General features: G+C 42.1%; 1 protein-coding gene across 1 annotated transcript in view; it reads left to right on the top strand.

The window, feature by feature from the left end:
* The window catches only part of A1CF (APOBEC1 complementation factor), a 92,626-nt gene that overhangs the window by 63,213 nt on the left and 8,279 nt on the right, over nt 1–21,134 (top strand). Inside the window, exons 6-9 of the mRNA XM_004701367.2 lie at nt 4,999–5,163; nt 10,101–10,198; nt 17,278–17,551; nt 19,427–19,632. Of these exons, the coding sequence (XP_004701424.1) occupies nt 4,999–5,163; nt 10,101–10,198; nt 17,278–17,551; nt 19,427–19,632 (743 nt within the window). The remainder of the gene's footprint in view (nt 1–4,998; nt 5,164–10,100; nt 10,199–17,277; nt 17,552–19,426; nt 19,633–21,134) is intronic.

The following is a 21,134-nucleotide window of genomic DNA, read 5'->3' as shown; positions in this document are numbered from 1 at the left end:
ATTGTATCATGGAGGTGAGCACACATGATATGATTTTTTGTTCTTTGATGCCTGTATCATGCACACTTATCCATATGTTGCTATAGGTGCTGTTTTGGCACAAAAAACCATCACAAACTAGTTTACATTTGGACCAGAGTATTGCAGGGCTTCCATATTCCCTTAACATACTTTCAGCTACAGCAACATTACAATGGATCCTGAAAGCGATTATCTTCTCTAAATTACACTAAGCTTTGCATACAGATTTTGTTATTATGCTTATTTGAAATAAGGCACACGAGCTATGATAACAAAGTAATAAGAAACCTCCGAGTGATACATTATCCCAATGACTATGATATAACATACTTTCTTATGACTCCCAAGTACCTAATAATTTCTTTCTAACATGGAGGAACAGAAATAATATCTCTCCTTTGAAAAGCACCTTTCTTAGGTGCTACGCCCGTAGAATAAGTTCCATTTGGGCAATAACCATCAATTCCTGAGTGAGAAATATTCCAGCAAGATACAGTCCCAGTCAGTATCAGATCAACTTAGGGGGTGGAGGGGGAGTTGTCTTAAAGTTGTCAACTTCTAAAATAGTCACTAAAACTTACACAAAGTTAAGTATTAGTATTAATTTTCTAGAACTGTAGAAATAGATCACAAATTTAAGACAACAGAGATTTTCTCTCACAGTTTTGGAGGCCAGGGGCCCCTGATCAAGATGCTGGCAAGATCATGCTTTCTCCTAAGACCCAAGGAAAGAATCTTTCCTTGCCTCTTCCAGCTCTGGCAGACATGGGCATCACTTAGTTTGTGGTAGCAAAGCTCCAATCTCTGCTCAGTCCTCTAGGATCTTCTCCGTGTGTTCTCTTCTGTCTAATTTGCCATTGCCTCACTGTTTACCAAGCCATTAGCCACTAATTTTAAGGCTCACAGAAGTAATCAAGCATTTTCTTATTTTGAGATCCTCAATTACATCTACAAAGACCCTTTTTCCAAATAAGACCACATTTGCAGACAACAGGGTTCGGATTTCCACACATCTTTTGAGATCATCTTTTCTCAACTCAACATGATATTAAAATTCTAAGAGAAGTTCAATAATGATAGATTCGGCCCACCCATTGCTATTAAATCTTCTCATGAAATAATTCACAATAGGCACCAGAATGAAAAACAAGCATGTTCTTAAAACCGAAACTTGCCAATGGAAGTAGGCTTAGCTCTGAAGAGATTTTCAAAATTGGGAGATGAAGTCTGGGTTTAGGGGATATTTTAAAATAATGTTTGCATGAAATTAGTTCAAAGTAAATATATGAGAGAGCTTCGAAAATACTGACTCTGTTAGAGAGGTGGCCACTTTTTGTGTTGAAACTTTATCCACTGCTTCTTCATTCTTCTCTAACCAATGGCCAAGTCCTATGACTTGCAGACCCATAGAATCACTAAAGTTCCAGGAAGGGAACTTGCTCGCAGCACCCAGATTTATTAACACGTTGCTATCTTCTTTAACTCTTCTCTCTCCTTCAATCGCAGCAATTCTGCCAGTGAAAAGTCCCTATGCACATCCTGTCCTCAGATCACCCCTGTGGGCTAAACATGTATTCTCGCTAGATTATTTTTCAAGGTCTCCTCAAGGTTCTCCCACCTCTGCCTCTTTTATACACCCCATATTCTGCCTGGGCCATGGTGAGTATTATCACCAGATTCAGATTTCCAAAATATCATGTCATCTTTTCAAAAAGTTCTTGCAAATATTAGGATCCAATCTTTACCTGCTAGAAGTCTACATGATGTCACTCATCCGTCTGTTCAAAAATGTTCACTGCCTCTTTTCTGTCTCAGAGCTAAAGATTACGTCTCTGAGCCCATCATTCAAGATCAGTCATCATGGAAATTCTTTACAACAGTATTTGCTACCTTCTATTTCTCAGTAAAAAAACTCTCCTGCTTATCAAGTTGCATGCCTCAAGGTCCTGGACACCAGCATGTTCATTTCTGTGTCCTTCATTTCTTATACTGCACAGCTTACTAGAAAGCCCCTCCCACTTCTCTCTGCTCATTTATTACTTTCAAGCTATCACCTCCTTCGAGCCAGCAGTGAACACTTGTCACCCTCAAATGAGGCAGCCATTTATCACCTATGAAAACAATATGTACAATAATACCGGGGGTGGAGAGAATGTCAACAAAAGGATACAAGCCCCCAGAGTTTCTTAGGAGTTTGAGCCTCCCATAAACTTCTCTACCTCTTCAAAGAACATAGCATGCTAGCCCACACAGAGAATTTATGTCTACATAACTTGCATTGACAAGGTGGAACAAGGCTGAGTAGCTGGGTGTGTTAGTCTGGGTAGACTAGAGAAACAAATTCATAGCCATTCATATGTGTATAAGAAAGAACATTATATACAAGAGCAATTGAATATTGAGAAAACATCCTAGCCCAGTCCAGATTAAGACCATAAGTCTGATATTAGCCCATATGTCCAATACCAATCTATAAATTCCTCTTCAGACTCATGAAACACATGTAATGATGCTGAGTGCAGGAGGATCACAGGCCAGAGGGTGGATCGTCTTGTGGATCCAGTGATGTGGGAAGGATCTCAGCACTGGCATGTGTCTCCACGTGCCTCCTCCAGGTCCAGGGCTCTGGCTGCCATCAGCATGATCCACGTGTCTTGTCAGTAGAGTCTCTCAGGAAGTGAGTGTGTGTCCTGCCTCCAAGGGGCTATTTATCTCCTTAGCACCTCCAAATGAGGTCACCAAGCTGCGATCTGAAGGACAGGCTAGACTCCATCCCTTCACTCTTAAGCCTCAAATTGACAACAGGTTATGTAACTACCACACTAGGCCTCAGAAATTCTCAAACACTTAGTATTCTTGTACCCAACAGCCTAGGTTTTCCTATGGCTTCCTTGTCTTGGATCTAGATTATGGGTGCTAACTCACTCTCCCCATCCACCACCCACCTTCATCATGCTCCAATGTAGTGGTTCTCAACCTTCCTTCCTAATGCCGTGACCCTTTAATACAGTTCTTCATGTTGTAGTGACTCCCAACCATGAAGTTATTTTTGCTGCTACTTCATAACTGTGATTTTGCTACTGTTATGAATTGGGCGACCCCTTTGAAAGGGTCGGTCAACCCCCAAAGGGCTCACAAGCCACAGGTTGAGACTCACTGCTCTAAGGAAACATCCCTCCCCCATAATCCTTTGTGTTGGCCTCAATTGGGTTTAACCAAATTTCACTCTGCAAACAAGCTAGCAGAGGCATGATGGTTCATGAGTCATCCAAGTTATCCATGTTCAATTTCTAATAAGGCCAAAAAGCAAAATCTATTACCCATTTGGACAAACACACCTATTTAAGTCTCCACGGGAGATTCAGTTATAACAACAAAGGATTTCATAATTGACAACCCTCTGAAAAGCCTAGTTTTAAAGATGGAGGAGCTCTTCAACAAGCATGATAAACAAAGACCATAAGAAGTAACATAAAATTAGCCTCCAAGATGTAGTGCAGGCGGCAGTAGCTATGGAATGAATTAGCAAAAGTCAACCTTGCTAGGCTCAGCAGATAACTCATTAGGTCCTAGCTATTCTCTACTGGATTTTAAGACAGCAATGTGACAAATGCTTTCATTGACTTCTTTTCCGTGTTTGATTGAAAATAATTGCCTCTCGAGTGTAATAATTAAGCAACTAAACCCTTACCAATCCAGTTCAGACAATTCCTGACTTTGTTCTTTCAAGCTCTTTACTGCTTACAAGATCGAGAGAGTTCCAAAAGACTAATAAGAAACAAATGAGATTTCTAATCGAATTTACAACTTGAATCTACTCTAACCCCCTTTCAACACCTCCTTGTGGCTAGGAAGGTGTAGGGACACAAAAGTAGTTTGTGTCCTAGATAGTAGTTAACGTGTTTGGCTGTTTATCAGAACAGTGAGGGCCTGAGTCCACTAGAAGACCAAGAAGCAAGTCTTGGTTAACTTCCAAAACACCAGCCACTGAAAACCCTACCGAGCACAGATCTCCTCTGACAAACTTGAGCTAGAATCATCTCAACAGCAACTAAGGGGGGGGAGGGTGTTCGGTGAAGGGGCTGATGTGTGTACAGGTGCTGAGTCAACCAAAACAAAGGGGAGAGGTTGGACACTATCTTCTTGAAGCCATTATTTCTTCTTCTGAAAACTTGGGAGAGCCATTGCCCTCCCCACAGGATTACTGCGAGATGGATCTGAGTTCCTGGGAAATTCGTAATCCATTGCAAGGCACTGAATAAACCGTAGATATGGGAATATGAAAGTATATTTAAACACAGATACCAACCCTTTCAAGAACAGTTACATTTCTCAAGAACAGTTACAGACTCTTCCTTGGCTCTTTACCTGTCTTCTTAATTTGGGTCCTTTGTTTTTTCTTCTGATTTCCAAGTTATACATTTTCTGACAGAAAACTAGGAGGGAGTAAAGTTGACCTGAGCCCTACCCAGGTAATTCAAGGGTGCTTGAGTCCTACCCAGCTTCTGTCGGCACCAGTCTTTAGACAGTTCAGTGATACTGGCTGGCCAATATAACAGCACATGCCAGTCGCATCTCCTTGTGACCTTCTTAATGGTTAATGGAGTCAGACTCTCATTGCTTTCTTTTTCTCTTCCCTTCCTTCATCTCTCTTCAACCACGATCATTTGTGAGCTGCTCCAAGCTCCAAACACACTCTCTGCTGCCTTACTTCAGTTCCTTTGTAAACATCCCCAGTTCCCTTATGAGGAACCTGAACTTCTAGACACACTTATTCTGAATACATTTATTCAGATAGTTCTAGATACATTTATTCTGAATGTTGCTTATGATCAGTGACCACCTCCTTTCATATTGGTCTTCTTACCCATTCAAAGCTTCCACAATCGGTTCCATTTAAAAGGCCATTATCATGAATAAACATAGTGTCGTCCTGATTACTACATTATCAATCACAGGTGTGATCCTTTTCAACAGGAAGAATTCAGTTATGGGGACATCCTATTGCAGTAGATTGGGCAGAGCCAGAAGTAGAGGTGGATGAAGACACTATGTCTTCCGTGAAAATCCTTTATGTAAGAAACCTTATGCTGTCCACATCGGAAGAGATGATTGAGAAGGAATTCAACAACATTAAACCAGGTAGGACTACTTTTTCAAAATGTACTTATAGATCCTTTAAATTGGATGGTTTGTGTTTATTAGACATATAATTACATGCAAACTTCTCACACCATATGTCTCTTTTGGGAATGTAAAATACGGATACACATGGATATTCACAGAGCACTTATCAGTATTATAATATTGCATTATCTGGGTGAATATTTCTGTCTGTGGGCGGCACACAGAAGCCCTGCTTGCACCGTGGTTAAAGCACTCAGCTGCTAAAGAAATACATCAAAACCCAAAAACCGATAGCTCAAACCCACCAGCCACACCCCCAGGAAAGCTGTGTCGGCACTAGAAAGTCTCGGGAATGCTGTGGGGCAGCCTCTTCTGTGTGCTATGGTCACTCAGAGTGGAAGGCGACTCGATGGCGGTGGGTTTTACGTAAGGCCAATGTGACACACAGTGTGTGCTAGATGGTCAATCTGAAGTTACCGTGGGAGAAACGGCTTCTATTAAGATTGCAGTCATGTACACTCTGTGGAAGTTACACTCTGACACTCAGGAGTCAAAATCCACTTGACAAGAACTAACGACAGCAAACGTGATTGTTTGAACTGCATCCATCTCACTTATTCACTAAGCTGTCATTTCCATGAGGCCTTTTTGCTCCCGAAGTCTTCTCCAGCCTGTCTCTGCACCTGGGCAATCGTAGCTGCCAATAAATATCTATTGAAATAACGAATGCGTGGTCACAACTATACGTCCAATGCAGCATTTCTTACCTTCTAAAAAACTCACACTCACTGCCGTTGGAACCTCTTAGTGACCCTATAGATCAGGGTAGGCCTGTCTTGTACGTTGCCAAGTCTGTCACTCTTTATGGGAGTAGAAAGCCTCCTCTTTCTCTGTGGAGCAGCTGGTAGTTTCAAACTGCTGACCTTGAGGTTAGCAACCCAATATGTAACCCATTATGTCATAAGGACCCTTAAAATTTTGAGCTACATAATTCCTAATTATGAGGACTGCCTTGTGCATTGTCTGATGTTTAATAGGACCCACATTAGAACAATAAATGTTTAAAGTCTCTGGGTTGAGAATCACCTGTCTAATGGGATTTAGCGATGGTTTTAAGTATATAAGAAGGCAACAATGAATTCTCCAAAACTCACTTGGGTGAAACGGATGGAAAAGAAAGGGGAAAAGAGGGTTGGGGAACAATTAGTTACTACTCGCCTTGTCCATGGTTTTTGAGATTGACTTCGCACCTATTTCTTCTCCATATGGAAGCTATGAAGCTGGGGGACATAAAGCATTTCAAGAAACATGATCCAAGGAAACATTTACCCAAGTTCATTCTGCAGAATATTAATTCCATAAAGTGTTAGTAGGGGGTACTGATCAAAGGTATACAGAGGGAAATATGTTTACACACAGCAGACTCAGAAATATTAACCAGATTTCTTAATGTAGAATTTATCAGTGTTTCATTCACCTCTATTGTACTTTGAAAGTCTCCAAAAGAAAAGACACACCAATCTCAACCAGACTAGTAAATTCAGTATTTTTTTTAATGATTTTCAATGTTTTCCTACATTTTTCTTTCACTTTGTCCAGGAATTTTTTCCCCCTTAAGTCATATTATTGGGGGCTCTCACAGTTCTTTGAACATTCCACACATCAATTGTATTACATATATTTGTACATATGTTGCCATCATCATTTCCAAAACATTTTCTACTTGAGCCCTTGGTATACGCTTCTCTTTTTCCTTCCCTTCCCCACTCTCCCACCCTCATGAATTCTTGCTCAATTATATATTGTTATTATTATTATTTCGTATCTTATACAGTCTGTTGTCTCCCTTCACCCACAATTCTGTTATTCGTCTCCTTTATAGGGGTGGGGGTGGGGGGTGTTATATCTTCAACCTTGTGATTGGTTCCCCCTTTTTCTCCCTTCCCCCTCCCTGGCCATCCCCCTACCCTCATGATAGCGCTACTCTCACTACTGTTCCTGAGGGACTTATCTGCCCTGAATTCCATGTGTTCAGAGCTCTTATCTGTACCAGTGTGTGTTCTCCGGTCTAGCCAGATTTGTAAGGCAGAACTGGGCCATGATAGTGGGGCGGGGGAAGCCTTCAGGAATTAGAGGAATGTTGGGTGTTTCATCGGTCCTATACTGCTTGATTGAATCACCCCTTCCTCATAACCTCTCTGTGGGGGGATATCCAACTGTCTACAGATGGGCTTTGGGTCTCTACTCCAACCCCCCTCATTGGCATCGATATAGTTGTTTGTTTGGGCTCTTTTGATACCTGATACCTGATCCTGTAGACAACTCACGATCACCCAGGCTGGTGTGCTTCTTCCATGTGGGCTTATTTGCTAGATGGCTTCAAGCCTTTAAGACCCCAGACATTATATCTTTTGGTAGGCATCTGCTCTCTTCACCACATTTGCTTATGCACCCATTTTTGTCTTCAGCGGTAGTGTTGGGAAGGTGAGTATCAAAGAGTGTTATCAGAACAAAGTGTTCTTGTGTTACAGGAGGTTTTGAGTAGAGGCCCAAAGTCTGATTGAGATAGGTGCCCACTCCTGAGATTATGGCTCTTAGACATGCTTCACATCTGAAACTACCCCCACTCAAGGAGATTATTATTACGCTAACCAATATAAATGAAACAATAACCACGTTCCTCTGTGCTCCTCAGATCAACCCTAAGAGACCAAGAGAGCAACAGTTGCTCAAAAATAAGTTTTCAAGGGCAGGAAGGGATAGGAAAGGACAAAGGGAAATCAGGGAGGAATGAAAAGAGTGTTGCTTGCTTTAGGAATTTACAACTAATGCCATAAAACAGAATGTGTATAAGTTGTTGAAAGGGAATCCATTTGCTATGTAAACTTTCAGCCAAACCACAATAAAATGTTCAAAATATTTCAAAAGAAAAAATATCGAATGCTTTATTTTCCATACCTTTGGACTACAGGGCCTTTGTTTAGCACAGCATCTTGGGGGATTAATGTGTCCTGGTGCACAGGCCTGATAGTGCTGGCCCAGGCTCTAGACAGCGGTAACAGCCTCTTTCCATAGCTGAGAATTTCCCGGGCCCATCCTTATTCTATTCAATCATTCCGCTGTCACACCTGAAGTGATCTCATACGTGCCGGGCATGGTGGAAAGAACTCACAAAAAAACGTGATACACAGGGAGAAGGAGGTGAAGCTGCTTCAGAACCACGATGGCAGCCCACTGTAGGGGCCCCAAGGAGACTCCCGCTCCGAAGTGCCATGTAAGCTGCAAACTGAACATGGATGCAGTTGTAGACACAAAGACGAAGCGCTGATTAATACTGCTCCGTGAACATCCCCGCTCACTGCCCTGCATTCTATGTTGACTCCGAACCTTCCCAGAATGAATAATACTTCTTATTTTTATGTAACTGAAGCAGGATTTTTGTTCTTCTTTTTGGAAAGGGCAACCGTGCGCACCACTTACAGGCTGCTTCCGTGCACAGTCCCTGGCTGCCAGCGACCCCAGTCTGCAGACTGAGACACAGCAAGACAGGGCGCTGCTAATTATAATGAATGCCAGACCTGTTCGCGTGCTCGCTCTGGTGCGCTCTCTCTTGACATTTTCCCCTTGGGCCTAACGTGTGTCAACTCTCTCAGGACACATCCTCAGGCTGGTGGCAGGACTCTCAGGGCTCTATAACGAGGTGTGTTCTCTTTCACACTCTGCAAAAGAATGTGAATTGCAGAAGTTGGCTAACTGGCCAGCATCTGCTTCATCGGGAGGGAAATATCAGAGGTAACGGGATATGTTGATGGAAACAATGTCGTCTATGAGCTTATATTTGCTGAGTAAAACTCCTGCAGAGAAACAGGCAAAAATGCTTCTTGCAACGTTTGTATTTTAAACTTTGGCTCTCCAGTGGGACCTGAAGATCCCCTGCAAATGCTTGACAATTTTTGACCTGAGAATATATTGCTGCTCTGAGAAGCAAATGACAGAACAGAAACTGGGGCTTGAAAACCTGATTTCTTCTCTGGAGTAGCCTAAGGACATCTGTTGGCCTTCCCATTTCAGTCCCACGGCCATTTAGCGGCACCAGAATCACCGGAGGGCTTGTTGATAACACATTGCTGAGTCCCACCCCAAGAATTTTTGATAGGGTATGTCTAAGAGGAGCCCAGAGGCATAGTGGTGTTAGGCTGCTAACCACAAGGTCTGCAGTTCAAAGCCCCTACCGATGCTCAGAAAAAAAGATGAGACTGTCTACTCCTGTAAATCATTACCGTCTTAAAAATCCACAGGGACAATTCTACCCTGTCCTATAGGGTCACTATGAGTTGTAATCGACTCAATGGCAGTGAGATGGTTTGGGCTCCCCAAAGATGTGGCAATCCGCTTCCATAATTACTACAGCCCTAGAAAGCCTACTCTGTCCTGTATGGATCAGAATCAACTCCATGGCAACAGGCTTGTTTTTTCATTTTTAAATCTTTATGGGAGAAAATCTGCTCCCTGGGAATTTCTTGGCTGTAATCTTTATAGAAACCAACTGTCAGCACTCTTCCAACGCACTGTTGGTTAGGTTGAACCTTCCAACCCTTAGCTTATTATAAGCTCCTGGGACCATCCTGGGACCTTACGTCACATGATTTTACATTATGCGAAATGCAAAGTGAGATGCTATTCAAGTCCTGAAAGATCTTGTAATCTGTGAAGTACCTACCACACAAGTCCATGCTGATTATAATGAGTATAATATAGGTATTATTTAAAAATTGTAAACAGAAATTTCTGTTGAATGTATAGATTTTAAACACAAACATATTGTTCTTGATGAGAACATCTCAACATTAATTGTCCAAGAACAGCCAATCCAATATATTATATATATATATATATATAATTTTCAGTCCTATCTCAAGTTTTCTAATGGGCTACTTTCATTCTCTGTCTAGGTGCTGTGGAGAGGGTGAAGAAAATCCGAGATTATGCGTTCGTGCACTTTAGTAACCGAGAAGATGCAGTTAAGGCTATGAAAGCTTTAAATGGGAAGGTAATGTAGTAAAATAATAACTTCTAAATAAAAAACATATATATATATATATATATATACTCATAAAATTTCCATCCAACTTTGATGTGGCTATTCTACTTTTTTTTTTAAGTCAGCCAAGTTTGTCTCCTGGGGCTTTCTCCACCTCTGACACACCCATCTCAGCAGCTAGGAGACAGATGCGCGCAATTGATGACAAGTATTACGGAGATCTGGCGTAGATGTTCAATTCTCTCTCTAAGCTTCTCCAATTCAGGAAAAGCCATTTCCCACAACTTCTATAGACAGAAGGTGTTGGGGGAAATGGCTTAAAGGTATTTCTCCTAGTTCTTATGACAGCAAAGAGTTTATCATTTTTAGTGCTGTATTTTGGAGGTGGACGATCAGAAAAGATGTGAAGGTAGTTATTACCACTCTGTATTGAAATTCAAAGTTGGGTGTCTCAACTCTGGAAGACTTAGGCTCTCTCACTTGGCCAATATTTGAGTCCAAGGAAGACCGTTTTCTATATCCTTATACTTACTTGTCCATAAAAAAACACACGAGGTATTATTTACATATCAATCCAATGAATATTGAAAAACTTCTATAGGCCACTCACCATACTATATAATGTCTAGAATACAAAAATTAAGTCAAAAATACCTAACAAAAAAAGGACTTTACGTCTGGCAGGAGAATAACAAAAATAGGAAGCATCTTTGCAAAGTTAAGTCCGGTGTTCCTAAAACACATAAAAAGTGATGAGAAGGTTCAACAGAAGTGATTTTAAATATAAATAAAAAGTTTTATGTTTATATTTATCAGAAAATCCTAATGAATGTGAAATGACCATATCTAAAAGAATCCATGGAAATTGGACAGAATTTCAAAAGACAAAACAGGGAAAAGAAGAAACCGTCTTAGAGGCACAGAATTTGGGACAAGGCAAAATATGATTGCAGAGAGCTCAATGTGGTTGGAGCACAATGCTTTACCCATCAGGCCTTGAATCAGTGGGTTCCCAGCAGGCAAGAAATAGCCCAGGGATTGACCACAAAGGTGAAGGCAGAGGGTAGTGAACTTATAAGAGAATCCCCAGAGCTTTCACAACTCCTGCAGTCAAGAGGACAAGGGGTCGTGGAAATAACTAGACATTTGGAGGAAGAGAGAATCATGTTGAGAAGATCTTTTTGAAAGAAGTGGCAGCCCTCAGTGACGGGACACAGCCCGAGTGGGCCACTCAGAGAGGGCGTCGGGAAAGCACATTTCCTGAACTCACTGCTCTCTCTCTCTCTCTCTCTCTCTCTCTCACACACACACACACACACACACACACCCGTCAGAGCTGAATCTGGAGGGCATAGGAAAATCACCAGCCTGGGTCATTCTGACAAGAAGCTGCCTGGGGTGTATAAATCTCTCAGGAGCCTCCTGAGAGGTTTGCATCTTCAGGAGAAAATAAGACTAACTCCAAAATGTGAAATGAAAATGACAAAACAAAATGGGATGATTATTTAAATGCCTGAAAAAAACTTATGTCAGCCTCATTGATTATTAAATTTAGTACTGGGAAAATAATGTGTAAGTTAGATTTTCTCAATTTGAAAACATGCCTGAGGATGCATGATGATTGCCAAGGAGACATAGTCAATCATAAATTAAATGTGAAAGCCAAGTAGTTATCATGGGAAATTATTGGAAAGCTTCCAAACTTTTACAGCTAGCTGTATTTATAGCTGGATATTTTTCAACAATATGTACATATATGAGGTAGCTTCAAAAATTCATAGGAAAATTTCATTATCTTTTTGTTCTGTGTTTCCACAAATTTTTGAAGACCTCTTGTATATTACATAGTTCAATATAATATATACTCAAGATCATGTTTACCTATAAAGTGGCATACGTGTATATATACAATATTTTATACTTACTTTAATAGGCATATTGAGCCTTGAAAGATTTTTGTGTTTGTGTGCAGGAGAATAATGATTAGCTCTACAATTTAGGAAAGTAAACCTAGTAAGAGTTGATATTTAATAAACTCGGAAAGGAGATGGAATGTAGAGTAGTCAAAAGGCTCTTAGAGTCATCCAAATGGAATAAATAAGTGCTTGCCCTATGGTGCGAGTAGAATGTGGGAGCATGCTCTCCAAGGGCCTATGGTTGATTTGCTCATAGGTGAAAGAGAAGAATGAGTCAAGGGTAGCTCAAGTTTTCAATATGGAGACTAAGAAAAGGCTGTTAGGGAAGTCAGAAAGGGGAGCCTATTAGTAGAGAAACATGATGAACTGAGCTTTGATTGTGATTACTCATTTAGTCTAGAAAAATCTGTGGATGTCTGTTAGGGGCAAGAAATTTTTCTGGTTTAGGGCTAAAGAGATTATTCACACATTATTTTAGGTCTTAAACATTCCACACCACTTAACAAAATAACCAAATGACGTTTCTATTGCCCTGTTGTTCGGTGCTCTGTTTGGCTCTCCCTGTTAGTTGGTCATGTACAATATACCAAGAATGGTGCCGCTCGGGTGTCCATCTGTCTCGCATTGAGGGCCGTCCTCTTTCTTACTGACCCCCCACATTACTAAGCATGAGCTCCTTCTCCAGGGTTGGTCTCTCCTGATGAGTGAGATACAGTCTCAACATTCTCACTTCTAAGGAATCTACTAGCTGTACTTTTTCCAAGTCAGGTTTGTTTATTCTTGTGGCAATCCACAGCACTCTCAATGTTCTTCGCCAGCACCGTCGTTCACAGGCATCCATTGTTCTGTGGTCTTTCTTATACCGTATCCCGTTTGCGCACGCACACGAGGCAATTGAAAATACCATGGTTGAAGACAGGCATACCTTAGCCCTCGAAGGATCATCTTTGTGCTTTATAGCAGTCTTTTGCTAGCAATTTTCCCAATGCAATACATCATTTGATAACGGATGCTTTATGGGCACTGGTGAAAATCCAAGTAAAATGAAATCCTTGGCAGCCTCAATATTTTTGGTTTATCATGCTATTGTCCATTGGTCCAGTTACGAAGATTTTTGTTTTCTTTATGTTGGGTACAATCCATGCTGATGGCTACAGTCTTTGACCTTCACCACTTAATGCTCCGAATCCCCTTTCCTTTCAGCAAATAAGGTTGTGTGTACCTGGCAGGTTGTGAATGAGTTTTTCTCCAGTCCTGATGCTGCTTTCTTCTGAATCGTGTCCAACTTCTTAGATTATTTGCTCAGCAGTTAGCTTGAATAAGTGTGGTGAAATAATTAAACCCTAATGCATACCTTTTCCAATTATATACATTACAGTATTCCCTCATTCTGTCTGAATGACTGCCTCGTGGTCACAAACTGAGTTTAAAATAGAGGCAAGTGAAAAGTATGGATTAAAATTAAAATCTGGCTTTTCAGTAAGGAACCATTCCATTCAAAATGTCTCTTGATGCAGAATTATCTATTTGGGCCTCTTCTCTTCCTCAAAGGAGCCCGGGAGCGATAGTGGTTATAGGTTGGGTCACTAATGATAGCAGGGGCAATTTGAGACCACCAGTTGTTCCAGAGGAGAAAGACCAGACTTTCGACTCCCCGAAAGAGTTACGGCCTTGGAAACCGAGGAGGGCAGTTCGCGCTTGTCCTCCAGGGTCACTGAGTCAGACTTGATTGGATGGCAGTGAGTTTGGGTTTTGTTTTCATTTTTTTAGCTTCTGCAAGATACAAAACCTATTTTATTCAACACAAGTCTATTTCTTCTCATGAGATCAACATAACTACAAACTAGCCAAAGATTAGCTGGCTTCTGACTATCACCCAATGGGTCCCATCAAACTGATTTGGCACTGACCCCACCACTTAAAGTTGAGTAGGTACATGAAACTCAGAGCACAGTGCTCCAGCAGCTGACTAGAATAGCCAAGGTGATCATGCAACACGAGATTTGCCTAGCCAATTTTAATGATCCAGGAATCACTAAATTACTCACAAAATTGGGTAATAACAGTATATACTCAACTGTTGTCAAAGGGAAATTTTGCAGGAAATTTTTATCATTTATTTACATAAAACAAAGGCCCATCACATTCTTATTGGAAAAAGATACATATGCTTTTACATAGTCTTTAACACCTTGTTCCTTTGGAAGAAGTACATAAGCCTATCAAATGTACACAGAGAATCATGTTTGCCTTTTGTATATGTCAGTGATTGCATCGAATTGAAGTATCTGCTTAGGTCTACTCACAGCAGCTCCCTCTTCAACATCGAGAGATACCCAAACCTTCTGTCACAAAGGAATCAATCCAATAATTCTTAAGAAAACTAACACAGCCCCAGTCATCTCTAACTGTCAGCTCTGAACTTTTCAGCCAAGCCTCCTCCAAATCAAAGGTTATTTTACAAGGAAGTGCCTATGGTAAGGGCTGTTAGGGTGTGCTGGGGTGTCGAGGAGGGTGTGGTGAAGTTAAATTGCTTAATATGACTCTTATATCTCTAATCTTTGTAACTCTCACTCAGTGAAGGGGGGTAGCATGTAAATAGGGACGATGGACTCTAACTCCGGATTAATTCGTTTTGCCATTCTGCTGAATGTAAGGGTGAGCCATCTCAGAAACAGGAACAGGAAATCTTGTGGCCATCAAGAAAGAAGAGCCATGTGCACATGGCCTGTGGGATCCCTGTCTGAAGTGGTGGAGCAGCAAAGGCCCTCAAGGCACCAACGTCACAGCATGGACACCATGATTTGGAGCCGAAGACTAACACTGACATTGTAAGGAGAGCGCAGTTGGGCTGCCTGACCGCTGGAACGAGGCAGAGGCCATGAGGCTGACAGGCTGAGTACCCGAGGGACGTGTCAGCCAGCACAGCGAAGAAGAGCAACTATGGGCAACAGAACTATAGTCTTGTCATTTTGTAATCTGCTAGCTTCCTTTATAAACCCATATATTCATAAATATTGCCTGTGAGGTCTGCATGGCCTTTGAACGGAGCTATCAGAGTTGAGTGCCAGGGGAGAAATGGGCATTGAGAAATGAGACACTACAATGATCCAGGGAGACTGCAAAAGCAGGTCCGAACATTTTTTCCTGGATTATGAGCTATACTACAAAAGTTTTGAATCTCCAGGGGGCACTGAATTTTTAAAAAGTTGTTGTTGTTAAAGGGGCAGGGACCATGGGAGTTTGAGAGCCCCAGTGGTTGTTGTTTAGGTGCCATCTACTCAGTTCCGACTCATAACAAGATTATGTCCAACACCATTGGTGCTTTGCCATCACCGCCATTCGTTGGTGTGAGCTCACTACTGCCACCGCCCGGTCAATCCATCTTGCAGAGGGCCTTCCTCTTTTTTTTGCTGCGCCTCGACTTTACCCAGCACGATGTCCTTCTCCAAGGACCAGTCCCTCCTATCACATGTCCAAAGTACATGAGACAAAGTCTTACCATCCTTGCTTCCAAGGAACATTCTGGTGTCCTTCTTCCAAGAGAGATTTGTTGGTTCTTTTGGCTGTACGTGGTATATGAGAACCTGTGGGACAGAATAAGTAAGGATGGGAGGTGGAGATATGTCTGGCCTCTGCCTTGTGGCAATTAGCCTTGACCTAGCGTTAAGTGGTTTTGCCTCCCTACTGAAGTCTGCGGAGGGCAGGCACAGCCCCTGTGCTATTTCCTCAAAGGACATTTAATAACCTTGTAGCTTCCCCTTCCTTGAGCAGGGTCTCTCTTACATTTCTCTTCTTCCTCATTGAAAATCTCTCTCTTATGTAGCCGCTCTAAGGGACAAGACTTTTACCTGGCTGTCCGCTTGAAAGGCTTGAGTAAGCTGCATGAGCTGAGGTATTAATAATTGCTGTTGCTGTTGTTGTTAGTGGCCCTAAAGCTTATACCAATTCACGGTAATCCCTTACGCGCAGAAAGGAATTGTCCCACAGGTTTCCAGGCTAGGCCCTTTCAGAAGATCACAAAGCCTGTCTCCCATGGTGCCTCTGAGTGGGTTTGAACTGCCAAACTTTAGGTTAGTAATCAAGCACTTAAACATTTGCACCACGCAGGGATGCCAAAGGAGTGAGTTAAGATCCCCTTATTGTTTTCCTCACACCCTTGCTAAGGCCTTGATGAACTTTCGCAAAACACGCTCCGAATAAGCAGGTGCTCTTGTCCTTTGGCCCTTCAGAAAATCTAATAGCAAAATGCCTTAAGCATCCCAGAGACTGCTGCCGTGATGGTTGCTCTTGACTATGGTTCTTTTGCTTTAACTGGACGACCCCCACCTTTCGATAGCCATACCTTTGATTGTGCTTGGCCTTCAGAATCCTCCTGGGAAAGCCTTGTGTTAGCTCCTCTGAAAATTCTTCGAGGAAATACTTCAAGTTCTTGATCCTACTTGTTTAAAATTCCCATCGGAACCTCCCCCCTTAGTTTCAGCTCATGCACGGAGTGGAAAGTTCGCTCAGCTTTCATGTTTCCGTACCCTGAACCAATTGAAATCTCGATGGTGTTGGCTATTATTTCTACTGATCACCATCTCCAAAACCCAAACGCACTGCAACCAAGTCAGTGATGACTCACTGGCATGGTGGGTTACCCAGGCTGTATGTAAGTCTTTATAGGAGTAGAGAGTCTTGCCTGTCTCCTGAGGTGCAGCTGGTGCTTTTGAACTGCTGACCTTGTGGTTAGCAGCCCATTGCTTAACTTCACTGTCCTGTTTAATGGAGGCATAAAGAAGAATGATTGTTTTCCCCTCACAATTTAAGTAGACGGTCAGCTGCTGCAACCTCATCTTCCACGTCATCTTGTCCCTGCTTCACCTGAAGACTGCGGATTTCCCTGGGGCATTGTTCCACCCCAGCTTCACAGTAAATTTGATGTTTGTTCTTACTGTCGTTTTACCAGCATTTATGTTGCTCTGACTGGGGCTCTTCTCAAACTGAAGTCTGACCCACACTAGATCCTGTTCAGATTTGTAATAACAAGTTAGTACGAGTTCCTTTTGATACAAAAGATTTTTGAAACCCAAGCAGACTTTTGTCATACTACAACTTTTCTCTGATTTTTTTTTTTTTGTAGACTCCTGGTATCTTCTCACGTTGCCTTCTGCTTGCTCTTTCCCGCAGGTCGTGGATGGCTCCCCCATTGAAGTGACCCTAGCCAAACCAGTGGACAAAGACAGTTATGTTAGGTACACCCGGGGCACAGGTGGAAGGAGCGCTGTGTTGCCAGGAGAATACACCTACTCTTTGGGCCACGTTTATGATCCCACCACAACGTATCTTGGAGCACCTGTCTTCTATGCCCCCCAGGCCTATACTACAGTTCCCGGCCTTCATTTTCCAGCAACCAAAGGCTATCTAGGCAATAGGGCCATTATCCGGGCCCCTTCGATTAGAGGTAATCCCAGTGAGCACTTGTCCTGAGATTTCCAATGGTTTGAATTGCAATGCCTTAGCCAAAATTCTCTACATCGGGAGAAAAGGAGGAAACTTGTTTTTGAAAAACAAAATGTTATACCAATAGCATTCCTTTCCTAAGGAATCTCTTTTTTTACCCCCCACCTTACAACTGGTTATTTTACAAAGTTGATCAGAACATCGTATGAGTTAGCCTTAAGCATACATTTGATGCATACTTTATTTGCAAAGACCAATAAGTTTGCACTAACAGAAGTTCAATTTCACAACGACAGCCACCTAAGTCATTGACTCGGTACAAAAGTACCTCAAGGAGCAAAAAACTTCCCACAGCCCATCTGTATCAGGTAGTGACTCGGTGGCACCATCTCCCTGTACAGAACACAAATGATCATGAATATGTTTTCTAACAGATATCGAAAACATCCTCATCTAACCTCCCCCACAGAAATATGTCTGCCCCCTAAAGAGCCACAATGCTATGGAAACCAACTGTTTTCTCCAGAATATGGGGAACTGAATCATAAACTCCAGAGAGGAAAAAGAAATCAATTTTATTGTCCAACAATGAACATTTCCTGTTTGAATCCTGTGAATATTCCAAATGTTCAAGCGCCTTCCGGAGTTCTGTCTGCTTAAGCAATATAGATGATAAGAACCGCAATTTGTCCATCCTACAGATATCATTGCATCTCTCTCTCGTGGACCCCTTGAGGAGGTGTCTAAGATCAACAGAATCCTAATCCTGGTTTCCAAAGATGACAATAATCTGGGCTGGTCAACAAAGACAATGTGCATTTAAACCTACTCTTGGTCCTAAATCCAATCACAGGGGTACCAGAATACTATAGAAATACTTGCCATACTGTAGGTTTTTTTGTTTTTCAAGAAAGTCGCTTTGGGTATTCTAGGGGCTCTATTCAGAACCAAAAATGTCATATTCTTAGTATAATTGCTCTTCCCAAAATTGTAATGATGTAAAAAGGAATCAGAATTTACTTCAGGGCAGTTTTCTGTATGGTGGCAAATTAGGTTATGAAACTATTATTCATTTATAACTTAAAAACCACATTCTTAAGGAATCTACACATTAAATATAAGTGGTCAACCAGTTGTAATGTGGGGGGTGGGGCAGAGGGGGGGACAACCCTACTACAAGGGGAAAACTATATATGTATATATTTCTTATCACAAGAAAGGAATCCACGAATGATATTCATGAATGGAGGGCAATCAATCTAATTTTTCTTATCTCTTTATGTCACACATAGGAAATCAAACTAGCAATGTGGCAAAACAAAAATCAAAAGGAATCTATGCATGAAACTCAATGGAGCTTAAGCCTCGCACTGACAGACCCTAAGAGAGAATGGTGCACTGAATAAACTGAGGGGGTGGGAGTTTTAGAGAAGCTGAAATTCATGTCTGATATTCTGGTCAATGGCTTCGTTTATGCAAGACTGCTTTTAATACCTGTGGTCTTATTACATTGGGATGTTTTATTTCATAAACACCTTCCCAACCTTTATTTAGCCTATAGTAAGACATCAACAGAAGGCTAAGGGAAGGGGAAAATTGCGAAATTTTTTACTGTACCCAAATTGTACTTGCTCATGCATGTATCCATAATTTTGATGGTGTTGCTTTCTCCACAGAGAATGGGTTTAAAAGAAATTTTAAAGGATACCTATGGTGAACCCCACTTTATATTGAGTTTCATTATGTAGAATCCTAGAGTTTTCTCCCCATCTTCAAGACAATAATCAATGTGGCGGGGGCTAACTTTTCCATTACAGTAAGATTCCGGGTGATTTTCTGGTGGTTTGATTCAGTTCAATCGTTCTTACATTCCTAGAAATTTACATGAATGTACCTGTAGGGGCTGCGGGAGTCCGAGGCCTGGGCGGCCGTGGCTATTTGGCATACACAGGCCTGGGTCGTGGCTACCAGGTCAAAGGAGACAAGAGAGAAGATAAGCTCTATGACCTTTTGCCTGGGATGGAGCTCACCCCAATGAATCCTGTCACTGTAAAGCCCCAAGGAATGAAACTTGCTCCCCAGGTAGGTAACCTATTTCAAAGACCATTTCCCAAATTAGGCCAATGGTCATCATTCGTCTTTCACTCAATGACTTCATTTGATCTCTATCGGGCTGTGTGTTAGGCTGAGTCGTCCAGAGAAACAAAACCAGTGGCACTCAGATGTGTACAGGAAAGAGCTTTATATCAAGAAGGCATCTTAATTCAAGAAGGCGTCCCCACCCACTCCAACTCCCGTCCACAAGTCTGGTGCAAGCCAGGGCCCTCTTCAGACTCATGGGGTCTCGGGCTGAGGGCACAGGAAGTTGAAGTAGGATGCAGGAAGATCAGAGGCTGATGGGTGTGGAGTCATGTGATCCCAAGTTGGTGGACACATGCCAGGGCACAAATAACTCTCAGGATGCCCACATGCGGTCTCCCTGGGAGGCAGGCAGAGTCCCAACAAACAGGTAGGTGAATGGGCAGAGAGAGTGAAAGAGAAAGAGCTATGTTCCCAGTTTCTCCCTTATAAAAAGGCATACCCCCCACCCCCACCCCCAGGAAGTAGCATCAGGCTGTGATCTTATTGACAGGTAGCATTCTGCCCCTACATTTCCATCGAAACTCAAGTTGACACAAAACTAACTGCCCTGAGCTGTTTGAGGGCAAAGGCCGTTCAGTGGTAGACCTCTTTCCTTCTATGCAGGAGCGCCGGGTTTTATTCCTGGGCAGTGAACATAAAGTAGAGCCACCACTCCTCTGTCAGGGAAAGCTCGCATGGCACTGAATGGATGTCAGCAGAACATCCAGCTCAAGACAAATTAAGATGTAAGGTTTAGTGATCTACTTCAAGAATCAGCCAATAAAAAAATCTATGGATCACAACAGTGCCATTCTGTTGTGTACAGAGGTCACCATAAATCACCATAAATCAATGACCACTAACAACAACAACTGGGACTAGTGATCTGGGGGGTTAAGTCTTGAGCTGCTAACTGCAAGAGCAGCAGTAAGAACCCAGCAGCCATTCCCTGAGACCAAAGATGAGGCAGGCTGCTCCTGTGAAGGTTTACAGCCTCCCAAGCCCACGAGGAGAGTTCTACTTTGTCTTATATGGTCGCTATGAATCAGAATCGACTCTACGGCAGGGGATTTGGGTTTTGTGGTTTGGATGCTTATTTTCAGAGAAAACTTAGTCATGGTACCTAGGTGAACCTTTAACTATGGGAGGCCTTTTGTCGTATCTAATGACATCTTCTCCAATGGCTATTCTTGGACAGTGGCAATGCTGATTGTTTTCATTTCACAAATCTAAGTTTCAATGTTTCTATGTTCCATTGTCGGAAACTCATAAAAGCTGTCCCAGTATGGAAACTGAATAAGAAAATAAAAAATAAAATAGGATCTGTGTTAACCCTCTGGTTCCTGAGCTCGTGCACTGGTCTCTCTGAAATAGCCTTTGGCTGACTGAGCGCTGTCTGGTTGTTCAGCGTTATGGTTTATGTATCCTCAAACAGCCCTTCCTGCTCCCACCCCACAGCAAGG

This window comes from Echinops telfairi, unplaced genomic scaffold (genome assembly GCF_000313985.2).
Source record: "Echinops telfairi isolate 266 unplaced genomic scaffold, ASM31398v2 ScPeMD7_70;HRSCAF=299, whole genome shotgun sequence".
NCBI lineage: Eukaryota > Metazoa > Chordata > Mammalia > Afrosoricida > Tenrecidae > Echinops > Echinops telfairi.
The sequence above is the reverse complement of the archived record's forward strand: the minus strand, read 5'-3'. Positions and strand labels throughout refer to the sequence as shown.